Genomic DNA, 17,409 nt, shown 5'->3' with positions numbered 1-17,409 from the left:
GAACAAACAGAAAGCAGGACACCCAACATCGTATGACAGGACAACCAACACCCCATGACAGACAGAGCACCCAACACCCCATGACAGACAGAGCACCCAACACCCTATGACAGACAGGGTACCCAACACTCCATGAAAGCATACCCAACACCCTATGATGGACAGGACACCCAACACCCCATGACTGACTGGTCACCCAATACCCTATGATGGACAGGACACCCAACATCCCATGACTGACTGGTCATCCAACACCCCATGACTGACTTAGTCTCCCAACACCTTATCACAGGACACCCAAATGGTGCCCCTCGAGTAACAGCAACCTGAGGTAATAATGGCCAGCCTGGCCTCTAGCCAGGGTGTACTTGCTCTGCCTGTGTTCCTTCCCTACTTAACCCTAAAACTGTTCTTAGCACCTCACAGACAGAGCTTAGGTCCTAGACATCTGTCCTTGGCGCTGGCCACACCGATATAAATTCCTCTCCTGTCTCACCACACTGACTCTTCAGCTGTTTGGCTCTCTTGGGGACTAGCCCTGCTCTTCCGAGAACCCCCTGGCCTGGGGCTGTGTGAATACAGGAAAATCTCATGGACATGAATTCTATTAGTTATTTCCGTCATAGCTGAGACAAACCCTGACAAAAGCCACTTAGGGAAGGAAGGGGTTATTCCACTCTTGGTCCGAGGGGACAGTCCATCATGGTGGGGAAGTCCCAGTGGAGAGACTGAGGCAGCTGAACGCATTGCACCCTCATTCGGGAAGCAGAGATGGACGCTGGCGCTCAGCTCGATTTCTCCTTTGTATTCAGAACACCGGACCATGGCACTGTTCGGCTCACTACTTAGGATGGGCTTTTCCAAGGCCAGTGTTTGTCTTCTAGGGGTTCTAGATCCTGCTGACAGTCAACACAGATGAGCCAACACAGGCTCTAAGTCTGGAGACGGCCTCTGCTTTCCCAGGAGTTCTTGAGTCTTTTGGCATAAACTGGATTAGACCCTACCTTATCTTTAATTTTTTTGGTCAGCATACAAAATCACAAGTTTCATGATAACACTGTCCCATGTGTGTATCATACCCCATTCCCCTTTCTTGCCCCTCCCCATGCCTTATGATTCAACACTAGCAATAAAGATAGAAACTTGTTTCCACAGAGAGGTGTCTGGTGAATGCTACACTATAGGTAATTTGAGGGGTGGGGTGGATGGAGTAGACATCCCTCCATACCAAATACTTGCACTTAACATTCAGGACTTTAAAGAAAATCAGAACTGCCCATCCAGATCCCACACAACAGCTAAGACTTCCCTGGAAACCGAGGTGACTGGGATAGAGCCAGGGTCTCTCACTGAACTGGAAGCTCACCATTTTAGCTCTGCTGGTAGAGAGCTCTCCAGATCTGCCCATCTCCCCCGCTCCATGCTGGGTTACAAGGCATGCGCAGCCACGCCTGACTGTGTACCTGGCTGCTGGATTCGAACTCAGGTCCTCAGGCTTGTGTGCCATGTGCTCTTACACCGGGCCATCCCCCAGCCCCATCTCCATTTCACAGATGAGGAAGGCATTTCCCATTCCCAAGGCTACCTGACGTCCTGGTGCTGACATGGAATGTGAAACCAGTCTTGCATGTGTGACACTCGGGCAGACTTTCAGAAGACATATTGCGGATGAAATGTGGTGTGGAGACTTAGCCAGCCTGGTGAGGGGGAGGCTGAGGAGGAGGAGGAGGAGGAGGAGGAGGAGGAGGAGGAGGAGGAAGAGTTTGAGGCCAGCTCGAGCAACCTCGCAGAACCCTGTATCCCCTGCCCTCAAAAATTCACACGAAGATGCCAATTTTTCAAGCTGCTAGAAGCCTTTCACATAAAGGAAATATATACGCCAGCCATTACTTTAACAGGTTTACAAATGCTTTTTTCCCCATTATGTATTTTTAGGTGGGAGACCCTGTATTTTGTACAATGGTCAACCTGCTTTTAAACCTTCTAGTACTTTACAAAACAACAATTATTTAAGATAAACTGGTGGGTTAAACATCTGGGCTGGTGGAGTTTAGGAGGCAAGGCCACTTGTGGCTAATCTTAATGACCAGAGATTAATCCCTGTGATCCACATGATGGAAGGAGAGAACTGACTCCTTCAAGTCCTCTGATCTTCAACCCTGAGGCATTTATTTCTGTGTAAAAGTTCATCTGCACGAGACTCCTGTGAGCCTGAGGCTCGGAAGGTATGGAAAGACAACTCTGCTGAGTTAGGCCATGGCATCACACTTGTCAAAGTCCCGAAGCGGCTTTGTCACAGGGCAAATTTCTTTTTTTTCTTTTTTTTTAAAGATTTATTTATTTATTATGTATACAATGTTCTGCCTGCAGGCCAGAAGGGGGCACCAGATCTCATTATGGATAGTTGTGAGCCACCATGTGGTTGCTGGGGATTGAACTCAGGACCTCTGGAAGAGCAGCCAGTGCTCTTAACCACTGAGCCATCTCTCCAGCCCCACAGGGCAAATTTCTAATCTTGATGAACTTGGGCTTTTAAAACAAATGTCTTGTCTTGCACATGTTTCAGAAGGGCACAAGCCCTCCAAGGGTAAGCTAACACAGGTATTGGCTGGAGGCCACAGGTGGTACTGAATCAACAGCTCTGCCTGTATTTCAGTCCAGTACCCCAAGGGCTCTATGGTAATGCAGAAGAGCATGTGGTTTGCTATACATGTCCAAGTCAACCATGCAAAGAAGAAACATCTCCACACAGGCTTGATTAGACACACTGCTTCTGGGGTTGGGGACCTATCAGCCGTAAACTCTGACCTAGCACGGGCAAGGCCTGAGTCCCCACAGCCCCAGCCAAACCACGCAAGAGAACAGCGTCTCTGCAACGCTGCTTTCCCCTCCCCTTCCCCAGTGGTGGCACCAAACCCAAGGCCTCACTTTGCCCCCCACTGTGCCCCAGTTCAAGATGCTTTTCCACGGCTTTCAGTGACAAGTGGTACCTGTGGTCTCCTGGGCTTTCCATACCACACAGTTACTGAAGTCTGTATACTTGGGGGCACACTCACCCTTCAAGGCACCTGAGATGGCATGAGACAGGCGACAGCACTGGGTGAAGTGTTCTTGGAAGAGTTCAGACTGCAGTACATCCAAGCCCTGTGCAAGACTAAATGAAATAAGTGAAGCGGCTTCTCAAACTTTCGGCTGACTTTAAAAGTTCTGAAAATTGATGACTCAAAACAACAAGAAACCACAAGAAATTTCTGCTCAGGAGCCTGGGGGAAGCACATGATGGTAAAAATGCTAAAAAAAAAAAAAAAAAAAAAAAAAAGTCAGCAAAACTGAACTGGGAGCAAGCATGTCTGTACAGCCCACTGATGCTCGCTGGGAGTCTGGGGCAGGGAGGAGCTGCATTACTGAACCTCATCTTCAGATCATGAGGCCTAACGTGTGTGAGGCAGGAGCGAGGCCTGCAGGGTTAATGCAGTTCTTAAGGATGGGTTAGTTCCAGTATCCCCATCCCCACTGGTCATGCCCCTTTCCACTTCTCCAGAATACCATGATGCCATCAAGTGCCAGACCTGTGCCATGACTTTCCAGCCACGAAAATCATGAACCAAATAAGCCCTTTTCTTTACGTGCTATTTAGTATTAAGCATTCTGCTATAGGAACATAAAAACTGACTAAGATGCCCTTATGCTACCCTCAGGCAACAGTTTCTCTGCTTTCTAACCCATGGGAAGAGGGGAATGATGTCATGTTCTGCTAGATGTAAACGGCATTCATATCTTTCCAAAAGCTTCACTGCTTATTTTTATTTTATAAAAAGTTCCCCAAAGAAGACAAATTTTTTCTGGACTTTTTTTTTGTAGACCAGGCTGGACTTGAACTCAGAGATCCGCCTGCTTCTGCCTCCCAAGTGCTGGGATTAAAGGTGTGTGACACCTCTACCTGGTGCAAGCTGCATTAAATAGCTAATACTGTATAATATTGTGTTCAACACGCAAACATGTCAAATAATGAGTTCACTGAGAATGCATCAGTCACTCAGTATTTCAAGGCTTCCAGACCATCATTGATTTTCAGTTATTTGGGTTACTGGTTCAAGTCCTTGGGTGAGCTGAGCCACAGGAGAAGATTTTCCATTTAAAGCAACAGAACATGGGACTATGACCCCCCAAACATGCTGTTGCTCCTTCAGGGAAGACAGATACCACACAGTCAGAGTTTATGGTGAATGGCAGACTCCGAGGTTGAAAGGTCAAAGCTCATCTTGGTCACTTCTCTCACGTGAAGAAACCCATCGGCTGAGAATCACCTCCTGCAACCGAGCAAAAGAGGGCTGGACTTCAGAAAAAGACATGGGAGTCCCAAGTATATAACATCATGACCCTCACACAGGACCCTGTCCACTGTCACCACTGAACTAGTGCCCCAGCACATGGCAGCAGAAGGCCAGTCCCTGACCCTAGTCTGGGAGCACTGGCACTTGCTGGTCAGCCATGGAAGTGAGAACCGAAGGCTGGTTGACATTTTATGAAGCTCAGAACAAGTGGAGGGAGGGGGCACTGGAGCCCTGGAGGCTGACGGGGGCTCTGACTGGGACCCAGGAGAAGGAAAACAAGGCACACGCACGGCTGTGTGCAGGGAGCACAGGAACACAGGTGCTGTTGCCGGCTTTGGGGCAGTGGTAAAGGGGGAGGGTTAGAAATGGCAGCAGACCCTGGGACTCAAGATGAACCTGGCAGCCCTGGCAGAGGAAAACCAGCCAGCACTAGAGGGCGCCTGCTTCAGTGCAGGAGCAGAAGGTGAGACGTGTGGGTGTGCGAGAGGTGTGTGGGTGTGTGAGGCTCAGTGGCAGAACAGGCACTCAGCGTGAGCGAGGCCTTGTGTTTTCACCCTCAGCACTGAAGGAGTCACATGAGAAGTTCGAGGAGGGAGAGGCAGCTAGTCTCTGGAGTGAGACCTGCGGGAGACCTGGCCTGGCTACAGCTGGAGATGGGGAAGCCACAGGTAGACTGGCTGGGGTGGGATGGTGGAGTCTAACGGGTTCAGTGGGACGGAGAGGGAGGCTTCCAGGGCCAGCAGAAGCTTTCCGTCCCCGGGAAAAGACCCTTCCTGGTAGGCTTCCAGAGGACGCACTGGGAGCAGACTCTTGGGAGGCCGTGGCTCCATCTCTGCACGCACACACCTGAACTTGAATCCTCTTCATGCATTCTGGGGTCTCCATGTCTTCACTAGTCATGGTAGAGGGTTTAATCAGGTAGCACAGCATCAGCTCCTGTAGAGAAACAAAGAAACCTCAATGTGCCAGCGCGTGAGGAGAGGAGTAGGCACCCCTGCCCGTCCCTGTACACCGATACACTGTGGTGAGCACTCACTGGGCACACCGCCTTCTGCCTGGATTTGGCTCTTCTCTAAAGACCTGGCTTTTACAATCATCGAGAGGATGTGAACATGTGTTGAAGTAGACAAGCTGATCACACACACTCCGGATGCTATCAGATGGGGGAGACAGGTTGGCTCAGACTCATGATTCCCCTGTCTCCACTTTCCATGTGCACCATGCTCAGCTGTACAAATAACTTTACATTTTTTATTATTTTGTTTTTAATTACGTATATATCTTCATGCCTGTGTGTAGGTATGTGCATGTGAGTGCAGGTGCCCGTGGAGGCTGGAAGAGGACATTGGATCTCCTGGAGCTGGAGTTATAGGCAGCTGTGAGCTGCCGGATGGGAGTGCTCTGGTCCTCTGGAATGAAGAGCAGTGTGAGCTCTGAGCCACTCGGCTCCAGTGGCTTCCAAAAGCGAGAACAAAATAAAACAATCCTTTTTTTGTTTGTTTGTATATGTGTATGAGTGTGCCGTTGTGTACGTATATGCCATGTGAGTGCAGGTGCCAACAGAGGCCAGAAGGTGTCAGATCCTCTGGAGCTGGAGTTACAGGTGGTTGTGAGTTGTCTGATGTGGGTGCTGGGCTGAACGCCGGTCCTCTGCAAGAGCAGCAAGTGCTCTTAATCACGGAACCATCTCTCCATTCCCCCCCACATTCCTACCTTAAAAAAAATTTCTCCTATGTTTAAGAGAAAAACAAAGGAACCACATAAGTGACAGGCAAGGCTAAAGCTGTGCTACCTTAGAGACGTTCCCTGAGACTCTGCTCAAGGCGGCCAATGACTTCCAGCTGAAAGGTCTGCGGAGGGAGCCCTCAAAGTTGTCGTCCACGAGCTCAACGATGACAGAATAGCTGGAAGACAAGAGAGGCATCCTCAAGAGCCACAGAATCAACTTGTTCAGAGAGCAGTGTGTCTCACTAAAAACTACGAAGGATTTCACAGCACCTGCTGCTAAAAGCCTAGACCCCTAAAGAGAATTATTAGTGACCAACAGCCTGAAGCCTGTAGGAACATGCCTTTTTTTTTTTTTTTTTTGAGACAGGGTCTCACTATGTAGCCCTGGCTAGCCTGGAACTTGCTATGTAGACCAGGTTGGCATCAAACCTATAGAGTTCTACCTGCCTCCTCCTCAGAGTGCTGGGGTTAAAGACATGTGCTACCACACTTGGCCAGGAATATGACTTTTTAAAGAGATATATTTTATTTTTATAAGAATTATGTTTGGGCTGGAGAGATGGCTCAGTGGTTAAGAGCACTGGCTGCTCTTCCAGAAGACCCAGGTTCAATTCCCAGCATCCGCATGGCAGCTCACGACTGTCTGTAATTCCAGTTCCAGGGGATCTGACATCCTTATGCAGACAAAACACTAATGTACATAAAATAAAAATATTAAAACTATTAAAAAAGGAAGTATAGGTATTTGCCTGCATGTGTTGTACACCATGTTCACGCCTGGTGTCTGTGGATGCCAGAAGAAGATAACAGACCCTCTGGTTGTGAGCCACCATGGGGGTGCTGGGAACCGAACCTGGATCCTCCAGAAGAGCAGCCAGTGCTCTTAACTACTGAGTCATCTCTCCAACCCCAGGAATATGACTTTTTGTTTTTTTTTTTTGAGACAAGGTTTCACCATGTAGCCCTGGCTGGCTCTCCTGGAACTTGCTCTGTAGACCAGGCTGGCCTTGAACTCAGAGATTCTCCTGCCTCTTCTTCCCAAGTGCTGGGATTACAGACGTGCACCACTATCATCACCTGGCTAGGAATATGACTTTTAATTGTTTCTGAGACACTGAAAATTAAACTTGAAGCCAGAAATATCCTATGTTTTTTCAATTAATTTATTTAAAAAATGTCCAAACCTTGCGTGGTAAAATGGGGGGCCTTTCCGATACAGCACTGCAAAGAAGAGAAAGAGACGTTACCCCAGCTCAGCCAGGCCAGAGCAAAGCAAACACCCAACTCTCTGCATGAGGGCACTCTGCCCCGCAGCCTGGCTTCAGATCCAAACTCCTTCTCCCGGAAACAAGGAAGTTCGTCAGATCTGCTGCCCAAACCTCGATACCCTCATCCACCCCACAAGCAACTCCCAGAGTTAAATGCAGGCCATTCTTTTTGGCTTTCTTCTGGTGCTGGGGACTGACTCCAGTGATCCACTCTGCCCAGCCCATACCCCTAGCCACAAGTGGGTCTCGCCTTTCTCCATGTGTGACATGGTAGAAAGAACATGAAGTCCATAAAATGTACAGCATTTGTGATTCGTTCCAAATCACCCAAACTCAGAGTGAGGGTGGGCCCCACTGCTGGGTGCCGAGGCAGGTGTTGTACTGGAGATGAGTAACCTCCAGGATATTTTCAGGGAAATCAAGGGTCACTTCTCAGCCTTTTGGTATCCTTTTGGTATCCACCTGACATCCTCCTCTGACCTCCTGATGCACGCTCACCTGCAGTCACACGCATGCATCACACACACATTTCTACCCAGGTGTAGAAATCCAGGTCCTGGGGAGATGGCGCAGTGGTAAGAACACATGCTGTTTGAGTTTGAGGACCTGAGTTTCAATCCTCAGCACCACATAAAAGGTGGGTTATGGTTGCACATGCCTCGAACCCCAGCAGCAGGGGTGGAGAGGGCAGGGGTGTGGTGTGGAGGGGGTGCGTTGGGGGGTAGGTGGATCCCAAGGGCTTGCTGGCCAGCCCAGCCAAAACAGTGAGCTTCTGTTCTGGTTCACTGAGAAACCCTGTCTCAAGGCAATAAGGCAAAGAATGACAGAAGAAGCCACCTGACACCCTCCTCTAACCTCCTGATGCACGCTCACCTGCAGTCACACGCATGCATCACACACACATTCACATGTATGGGCTGGCAAGATGTCTCAGCAGGTAAAAATGCTTAGTATGAATGCCCATACATTGTGTCCACACCATGGCACATGTGCCCATGCAAACCTGAGTTCATGCACACACTTATAAATTAAAACTAAAATAAACGAATAAGTAGGAAAGAAATTCAGTCAAGAGGCTATAAAAGATCCACAACCACACCGTCCACCTAGTTACCAGTCTGCCTTTCTCATGGGGCTCTGACACATGAAGGGGTGAAGCCAGTCTGTAGAGATCAAAAAGAGCCTCTCACTGAAGGAGCCTGGGCTTAAGGACTGTAGACCTTAGGGACCCTTTAGAGGCAGGTACTGGCTAGCTGTCCACCATGTCCATCACTTCGTCCAGGCTCTCAGTCCCTGAGCATCCAGGCCTGGCCCTGTGCTGTGTCATGTGTCTCGAGCAGAGTCTATGCTCAGCACCTAGTGAGTGATCCTGAGAGCCTGTGCTGAAGATGGAGCAACCGCAAGCCTGGGGCCCTGAGCACCTGTCAGAGTCCACCTGGAGCCAAGCGGAGATGCTCACTGGCTTTCAGGTAAAGTATGAGTGAACGCTATAATGAGCCCCTGGGCCTGACATTTACAAATGAACAATGAAATCTGAAGTAACCTACAGCTACGCCACTGCCGCTGCCATGTGCTTGTCCCGTGACACTGGCTGCCCCCTTGCTCCCCACTAGAGGAAAGTTCAAGGGAAGCTTGTTTCCCTTGAGCAATGGACACACTTTCCTTTTTTAAGACAGTGATTCTGGAGCCAGTTCAGGACCTCGAGGACACAGCAGAACCCCTTCATCTAGCTTGCCATTTCTAAGTCTATTTTCTGTGGTCACGTTGCCATCAGACATTATATATTGTGTTTCAGTATTCCTTAACTCAGTTCCCACCAAGTAAACATCCAAATACATTCAGACATCTCTCTACTTTTTCGGGTACAGCAATGGGGTGAAGGTGGACCTAGAACCATAGCTTCCCGCCCAATCTCTGCCACCCCAGGTTGTGAGACTTTAGGCCAGTTACTAGCCTCTCTGCACTGGTTTCCAAGACTCTAAAATGAAGGCATGCTGGGCACAGTGACACACACGTGTAGTCCCAGCTAGGCAGGAAGCTGATCAACTGTGAGAGCAGCCTGGGCAATGTAGTGAAACTCCATTTCAAGACGCAAAACAAGAAACGAAGCACCCAAGGGTGATGCTTCAAGAAATGAAGGTCTTCTCTACCCCCTGAATCCATGTGTGGAACCAAATGTGCGTCTTCACCCCACATCTGGGAGGCTCAATGCTCTGAGTAAATCATGAGTCACGTGGACACATCTCGGCCAGTCCTTTTCAGAAGTGCTCTACAAAGATGTTTCATCAACATCACAACATCACAGAGTGCAGGCAAATCCAGAAACCAGCTGAGCTCACACAGGCAGCAAGAGGTAGAGCCGGCCGTGAACCCAAGAGCTCCCTGTTACCCATGCTGCCTTTCAACATACTGGACAGCCTTGCTTCAATTCATATTTCGATCTTAGGATGAGACTGGTGGAGACCTGCTAGGTAGGTAGAGTGGCTGTGATCACAGGAGTGAGAATGAGGAAGTCAAAAAGAAACAAAACAAGGCCACCCCCTGCTCAAAGACGATCTGGGACTAGTACAGCTATCTTGAAATATCTCCAGCAACTTGACCCAGTCCACACCATCAGCCACGTGCATATCCGTCTAGGATGGAAGAACAAAGGAGGCTTCCCCAAGAGGGATGGGCACATAGCAACCTACCAATCACTGTTCAGAAAGCAATCTCTGGGCCGCTGGTACCCCATGAAGACTATCCCACAATTCTAGGCAACTCTCTGGGGAGTTCAGCTGTGCCCCCTTGCAAAAGGGTCATCCTAGCCATGCTTGTTGACTGTTTTTACCCACCACAGAGGGTGGGGAGGATCATGAGACCTTACCTGAGTATCCAGCACTCTCTACCACCTGTGGTATGCAACCGAGCCTTAATGACATGTGACCTAGGGGAGGGGCTAGAGTATATAGGCCTGGGAAGGCTAGGGTACAGGGTGGGCTGGGGTCTACAGGGTGAGCCCTCATCCCTTCGGGGTAAAGACTTTCTAGGTGGGGCCTTTTGCGGGGAAGAAGCACCCACAGCACTGTAAGTAGCCCCAATAAACTGACTAGCTCCCCAGAGTAAACTTTGGCAGAATTGTCCCTCAGTTCCTCACTGGGACATTAGGAGAAGGGGTAGATACTGCTTATGTCTCTCTCTGGGAAAGAATTCTTGTAACACCAGGTTAAACGCAGCCTATTTTAGAGCATTATAATTTTGATTTTTTTGTTTGTTTGTTTTTTGAGACAGGGTTTCTCTGTGTAGCTTTGGAGCCTGTCCTGGATCTCGCTCTGTAGCCCAGGCTGGCCTTGAACTCACAGAGATCCACCTACCTCTGCCTCCTGAGTGCTGGGATTAAAGGCGTGAGCCACCACTGCCTGGCTTTAATTTTTTATTATATGGATGTTTTGCCTGCATTCGTTTTTGCACACCACATGTGTGTTTGGTGTCCAACAGAGACTAGAAGAGGAAGTAAGAGTCTCTAGAACTGGAGCCACAGATGGTTGTTACCCACCATGTGGATGTTAGGAATCAAACCCAGGTCCTCCGGAAGAGCAGCCAGTGCCCTGAACTGCTAAGTCACCTCTCCAGCCCCAGCATTAGAATTTCAAAGACTGCAGGCCCAGCTTTCCCAACCAGCTTCTCCTCCATTTTGGTCCTTTTTAGTCATTAGTAAGACAGCACTCAGAGGATTCCACTAACATCAGGTCACTTCAAAGACTTTTCATCCCCCGAATCCCAGCTCTGGTCCCAGCCTGACTCCCTTGGGAGCCATGTTCTCCACACTCTGTGCAGTTCCTGAGACCTGCTAAACATCTCCTGCCTTGGCCTCTGGGCTTGCTGTTTGCTCTGCCCAGCAAGCTTTCCCAGACACACAACTCCCATGGGGCCACTGGGAGGCAGTGACGTGTACAAGTGCCTGTGAGCCTGCACACTAGAATCCAAAGCTCGAAAGTGACTGGTCCTGGAAACCACTCGGCAGGGTCCTGGAGGAAGGAGCTCACGTGGCACACAGAAGAGCAAAGGGCTGCCATGAGGAGCAAGCGTCACAGGGGTGTCCAGCACCAAGCCTGACAGTGTGTACTCAGTAAACGACAGCTGGGCTGTCACCACAGCTCCAGGATGCTCTCATCTGGAGGATGAGGCGGGTGAAGCTGCGAGAACACAGGCCTGACCAAAATCACACAAGCTCATGGCTGAGCTGCAGCACGTGCCACACAACTCTCGTCTATGATCAGGAAAGCCTGCGTCTGCCTGTAGGCTTCCCCACACACTTCTTACTCCCGGGATCGAACCCATCCCATCCAAATACCCAGCATTTGTATCCAAATCATCACCATCACAGATAGCTAACCCAACCTCCCAGGTAGAATGGGCTGACCTCGTCCTCGAATCTGCCACCCACACCAAGAGCTACTCACACAGATCTGTTCCATATTTGAGCCCCACTTTGGGTACCCAGCCTTTGCTTCGGAAGTAGTGGTAGGCCATGTAGGTAGTCCTGAAGGTGGGCTGGACGGCAGCGAAGGCCTGCCAGAGCTTCACTATTGTTAAAGGCTCCTACAGGTGTTTTAAAAGAAGACATTAGTTTGCATGTATTCACTCCCACTCAGTGAGGGAGCAGACATCCGGAGGAGCATGGCACTACAGCAGCAATGGACAAACAGGGGGCTTCATTCAGGAGACCAGACCCACACTGCCTATGTGACAGGACCACCATGTGTGGCTCCTCACAACACAGGTGCTACTGTGGGTCGATCACGATCACTGTGAGCGTCAAAAACAAAAAACAAAACAAAACAAACCCCCCAGCAACCCTGGTAATTTGGGTCACGTGAACTTAATCACACTCTTTCCCTTCGCAGTGCTGGGTGTGCAAAACAGGGCCTCAGACGCTGAGGCAAGTGCCCACCGCTGAGCTGCAGCCCAGCCCTCCCACATGTGGGCGGTTAAAAATCTATGCACATATCATTAAAATTGTTTCTGTAGGTGGGGGGCACTGCCTTTTTGAGACAGAGTCTCACAATTGTAGCCCAGGTTGGCCTTGAACTTGCAGTCTTCATGCATCTGCTTCCAAGTGCCACCAGAAAAGTCTCCAATGACCTATGTGGCTCCCACCCGAGGCTCTCATTCATCTCTTCTGAAGCAGGACTTTAGAGAACCCAGAAAAGGAAACACTGGTGCCAGGGTGCAGCTTAGTGATGGAGCATGGGCTCAGCATACACAGGCTCCAGGATCCATCCTTGGGAGAGGGAGAGGAAAGGCTAACATTTAGGAATGAGAAACAGCAAAGGACAAGGGGTCAGAGGCCATGTAAAAAGGTGGGAGGGTGGGGATCTGGGTAATGACATTCTAGGCAAAAGAACCAGTGTATGGTGTTGGACCCAAGTATAACAAGTCCACCAGGGCTTGCTGAAACCCACCGGGGCTTGTTGAAACCCACCAGGGCTTATTGAAACCCACCAGGGCTTGTTGAAACCCACCGGGGCTTGTTGAAACCCACCACCCTTCAGTGAGCAGCTACTGCAATGTCAGGCCAGGCTCAGGAAAGTGAAAAATAACTTTGTAAGTGAAATTTTCATTAAAGACCCAAAGATGATCCCTGGCTCCATCTTAGCTTTCAGATAGGAGAGTGGCCACCTGAGAGTGCAGTGAGATAACCCAGCTGTGCTCAGGCCACCCGAGAGTGCAGTGCGATAACCCAGCTGTGCTCAGGCCACCTGAGAGTGCAGTGCGATAACCCAGCTGTGCTCAGGCCACCTGACAGTGCAGTGAGATAACCCAGCTGTGCTCAGGCCACCTGAGAGTACAGTGTGATAACCCAGCTGTGTCCAGAGAGGGGCCTTGAACAGAACGAGAATGTTCTTCTAGGTTGCAGCAGAAAACAGTCAGAAGTAACTGGGTGGGTTTGGAAAGTGTCTTTCCTCGTTCCATTGCTTTGGGAAAGAATCAACCCTTCAGCTGGCTGGGGCTCAGTTGCTCTATAAGACACGCTCAGTTCAGCTCAGCCTAAGCTTTAATTCCACAAGTAGGGCTGGGCCACAGCTCACTGGTAGAGCACGTGCTTAGTGTCAACAAGGCCCTGGCTCCGTCCCCAGATAACAAGTGGCTCTCACAAACACCTAGGGTTAGTTTTTGTCCCTGTATGTGTGGCTAAGTCTCCCCAAGAAGGTGGAGTCCCAGCAGGGTGCCCGAGGATCCCTAAGAAGAGGTCCCTTCCTCTTCTTTACTGTATCTTATGTACTTTGAATGGGCATTACATCAGCAAGGTTCTGAACTCAAAAAGGACAAAAAAAGTCCAGCGACAATGTCCAGTGACAGCCTGCCCCCTCCTCATCTGCCTAGAGGTCAGCAAAAACCCCGGCCAAGGTGAAACCACAGACTTGGAAGTCACCCAGATATGGGTTTACTAGCCAGTTCTAACCACGCTAGCCAGGTGGCCTTGGCTGAGTTACTTATTTTCTCTGAGCCTCAGTGAGCTTGTTAACGCAGCTCCTACTAAGAGGCAAAAAGGATTGGAAACAGCACAGCCAAGCTGGGCGCCATGGCTCACACATGGCATTCTAGCACTTGGTGTGTTCCAGCCCTGCCTAGGCTACAAATGGAGCTCTTGATTCAAAAACAAAAACAAAGGACTGGAGAGATGGCTCAGTGGTTAAGTAAGAGAACCAGTCCATTCCCAGCACCCACATGGCAGCTCCATAACTGTCTGTGCTCTAGTTCCAGGAGATCCAATGCCCTCTCTGGCCTCTGTGCACACCAAGCATGAATGGGTTGCACAAACATGCAAGTAAAATGCCTGCCTATATACATAAAAATCAAACAACCCAACCCAGGGAATTTAAAGGGTCTGCACAGCATGTGTAGGAACTATGTAGCGGTGACTGATGATTTTTGCAGCGCTAGGCATGGATCAAGGCCTCAGACATGTCAAGCAGACACTGCTCCTGAGCTGCACCCAGCCTGCAGCTCTGCTTTCTGTTGGTGATTTTAGAACCATCCAGAGTCAATATTCTTGTATAACTAGCTGTATTTCCACAGGTTCTGAGAAAGACACAATCTAAAAAGTCACTCTGGTTTATGCCTGAACTGCTTCAGTTGAGGCCCCAAACCCAAAACTTACAGAAAAAAGGCAATTCCTATTTTTTTTTCAGTCAAAGTTGACACATTTGCATTAAAGCTCCATTGGAAGGGGTTCAACCTACTGTCAACAGGGGAACAGTGAGATTATATGCATACAGAACTTACCTTCTCATAGTAAATACTTAAACATCCCAGGGCGTAGGCCAGGAAGAAAGCCTACAACAAAGCAGGGAAGTTCTCATTAGAAGCATGCTGCTCTCCTAGGGTGGGCATGGAAGCCACCGCCTCGCACACCCTTGGTTCACCCCAGCATCACCCAACAGAAATAAAAATAGCTTTCTGACAAAGCCAACATGCTTCCAAATGCTAATCCAATCTCAACAGCCACGTGCTGTGGCCTCTGTCCTGGGCAGTCAGGACAGTCAACTATGATCCTCAGGTCTCAGGTGCCCAGGAGATGGGGTGGTGGGCAGTACTAAAAGATGGCTCATTGACACTGGGTTACTTTGTATTTTATTGACTGTAGTACTGCAGACCCAGGCCCTCCTGCATGCCTGAACTACCCTACCACACCACACCCAACCTGACTTTTCTAACATCAAAGTATCCAAAAAGACAAGAGACATGCTATCCCAAATAATTACAAATGGTCCCTGCCTCCAGGTGCAGAGCAGAAGGGTACTTGAGTACAAACAGGATTTGGCTTTTTTCTTCACTGTCCCCTCCTGTCCCAACCTGGTGTACAAGTGGCAACAAGGGGCCAGAAAGCTGAAAGGTGCAGAAGTGTCCAGGGAGGAGAGGGTGCAGGGCCTAGCACCTCAGTGACCTCCTTAGAACCACCCAGAGCCACTGGACACTGATGTCCTCCACAGCTGCAGCTCTCCAAGGCTGTCTGGAGTTCCTGGGTCTCAATCTCAAAACTATCTGCCTCATTTGCACTCTGGCTGGTTGGGGAGGACACAGGTAGAGACAAAAAAGCCCAAGGCCTGCAGTGAGACCATGGCAGAGCCCATCACAGCCAGACCTCACCGTGATCTGCAAAACAGGACTCAACATTCTTAGTTTGGAAAATGTTGTGGAATATTAGTTTGAAATGTGTTACATTCATTTATGCTGTGGAATATTTGTTTAATGATGCAAAGATGTGTTGCATTCTTTTATGTTGCATTTATTTAACTCTGTGAAGCTGTGTTACTGTGCCTACCTAAAACACTTGATTAGTCTAATAAAGAGCTGAACAGCCAATAGTGAGGCAGGAAAAAGGATAGGTGGGGCTGGCAGGCAGAGAGAATAAATAGAGGAAGAGAAGGGGAGAAGGGAGAAAAGGAGAAGGAGAGGAGGACTCCATGGGCCAGCCACCCACCACCCATGGAGTAAGAAGTAAAGAAAGGAATAAAAAAGAGAAAGGTAAAAGCCCAGAGGCAAAAGATAGATGGGATAATTTAAGAAAAGTTGGCTAGAAACAAGCCAAGCTAAGGCCAGACATTTATAAGTAATAAGTCTCTGGGTATTTACTTGGGATCTGGATGGCATGTCCCCAAAGAGCAAAGAGTTAAAAAAAAACACACACAAACAAAAAACAACTACAGGAAAAGTTATTTTTCATAAAAATACTATTTAGAGCGGATGTGGTAGCTCAGTGCTGCTCCTGGAATATGGCCAGCCCTTCCCACTCTTGCTCTCTGCCATGTCAATGGTCCTTTCTACACACAGGCTCAAGCAACTCTTTTCCTGTCACTTGCTTTTGTCTGGAAATGTCTTTCATCCATGGGCCTCCCTGAGAAGACCAAATCAGGCAGAACAGAGTGATGCTGTCCCTCAGCCTACAGGACAGTCCAGCTTCCCTTTGGTGAGGGCTCAATGCCTGTGTTGAAAGAATGAAAGCTAAGACCCTTGCCTTAGCTTAGGCCCAGGCGGCTCGATCCCCTGGGGGTTCTGCACCGGCCGCAGCTTGCTTCTCCAGGGGCCTGCATGTCCCGAGGCTGGTCTAGCTCTCTCAGTGTTGCCCACAGTCCTACAACCTTGCCTGGCTGCACTCTTTTCATTACCTTTCCTAACACTAAATACTGCAGGTTTTGGATAGACCAGGGTGACCAGAAACACCATGGAAAAGATAAAACTGTCTCTCCAGGTGATAAGTTCCCTTCATTTTGCCACATTTGCATTTCTTGGGTCAGAATGGTACGATACAAAAAAAAAAAAAAAAATCAGCCTCAAAGGATCAGAAGGAGATGGAATAAGGTCTAGCAGACTTATTCAAGCTTTCACTGAGGTGGTTTAAATTGATTTTATTTTTAATTTTTATTTTATGTGTATGAGTGTCTTGCCTGCATGTATGTGTGTGCCAGGGACCCAAGGAGGCCAGAAGAGGGTGTCAGATCCCCTGGAACTGGAGCCATCACGTGGGTAATGGGAACAGAACTTGGGTCCTCTTGAGGTTAAGAGCCAGTGCTCTTAACCATTATCTCTCCCATCTCACCGAGGCATTTTTGTTTGGAATCAAATCCTCACGAAGCTGACATCACCAGCAAGCTCTCTCTTTTGGGTGCTGAGGTGGAGGTGAACCTGTGACAGTTTTTCCATCACACGCTGGCTTATTTCAGTTAGGGCCCACAGCACTGGAAAACCAGATCTCAAAGGCAGACCGCCCTGAAGCTTTGCAGCAGCCTGACTCAGTGATCACATGACTCCTTAAAGCCCCAGAGAGAGAAAGAGAGAGAGAGAGAGAGAGAGAGAGAGAGAAAGAGCGCGCGCGTGAGAGAGCACATTATCAGCCAAGCGGTGGTCTGCCATGGGCATGGTTCAAGAGCAGGACGGGGAAGAAGCCACTATCTGCGTTACAGCTGTCAGTGTCCAACAGAGGAAAAGGCAAAAGCCACTCACGTGACGCAGTCCCTGTGAATTCTTAATTCATGACGGGTGTCAACAATTTAGAGAGAACTAGCTGTGGGGGAGGGAATGAAGGCTGACTGGGC

General features: G+C 49.2%; 1 protein-coding gene across 2 annotated transcripts in view; it reads right to left on the bottom strand.

Annotated features, from left to right (window-relative positions):
- Window positions 1-1,794: 1,794 nt before the first annotated feature.
- Tsen2 (tRNA splicing endonuclease subunit 2) overlaps window positions 1,795-17,409 on the bottom strand; it is a 42,647-nt gene continuing 27,032 nt past the window's right edge. For both annotated transcript variants that reach the window (XM_059258408.1, XM_059258409.1), the window contains 6 exons: window positions 14,600-14,650; window positions 11,773-11,911; window positions 7,247-7,283; window positions 6,127-6,238; window positions 5,181-5,270; window positions 1,795-4,310 (listed from right to left, as the gene is read on the bottom strand). In XM_059258408.1, coding sequence (XP_059114391.1) covers window positions 4,251-4,310; window positions 5,181-5,270; window positions 6,127-6,238; window positions 7,247-7,283; window positions 11,773-11,911; window positions 14,600-14,650 — 489 coding nt within the window. In that variant the 3' untranslated portion in view covers window positions 1,795-4,250. The remainder of the gene's footprint in view (window positions 4,311-5,180; window positions 5,271-6,126; window positions 6,239-7,246; window positions 7,284-11,772; window positions 11,912-14,599; window positions 14,651-17,409) is intronic.

The sequence above is a fragment of the Peromyscus eremicus genome, chromosome 3 (genome assembly GCF_949786415.1).
Source record: "Peromyscus eremicus chromosome 3, PerEre_H2_v1, whole genome shotgun sequence".
NCBI classification, from domain to species: domain Eukaryota; kingdom Metazoa; phylum Chordata; class Mammalia; order Rodentia; family Cricetidae; genus Peromyscus; species Peromyscus eremicus.
The sequence above is the reverse complement of the archived record's forward strand: the minus strand, read 5'-3'. Positions and strand labels throughout refer to the sequence as shown.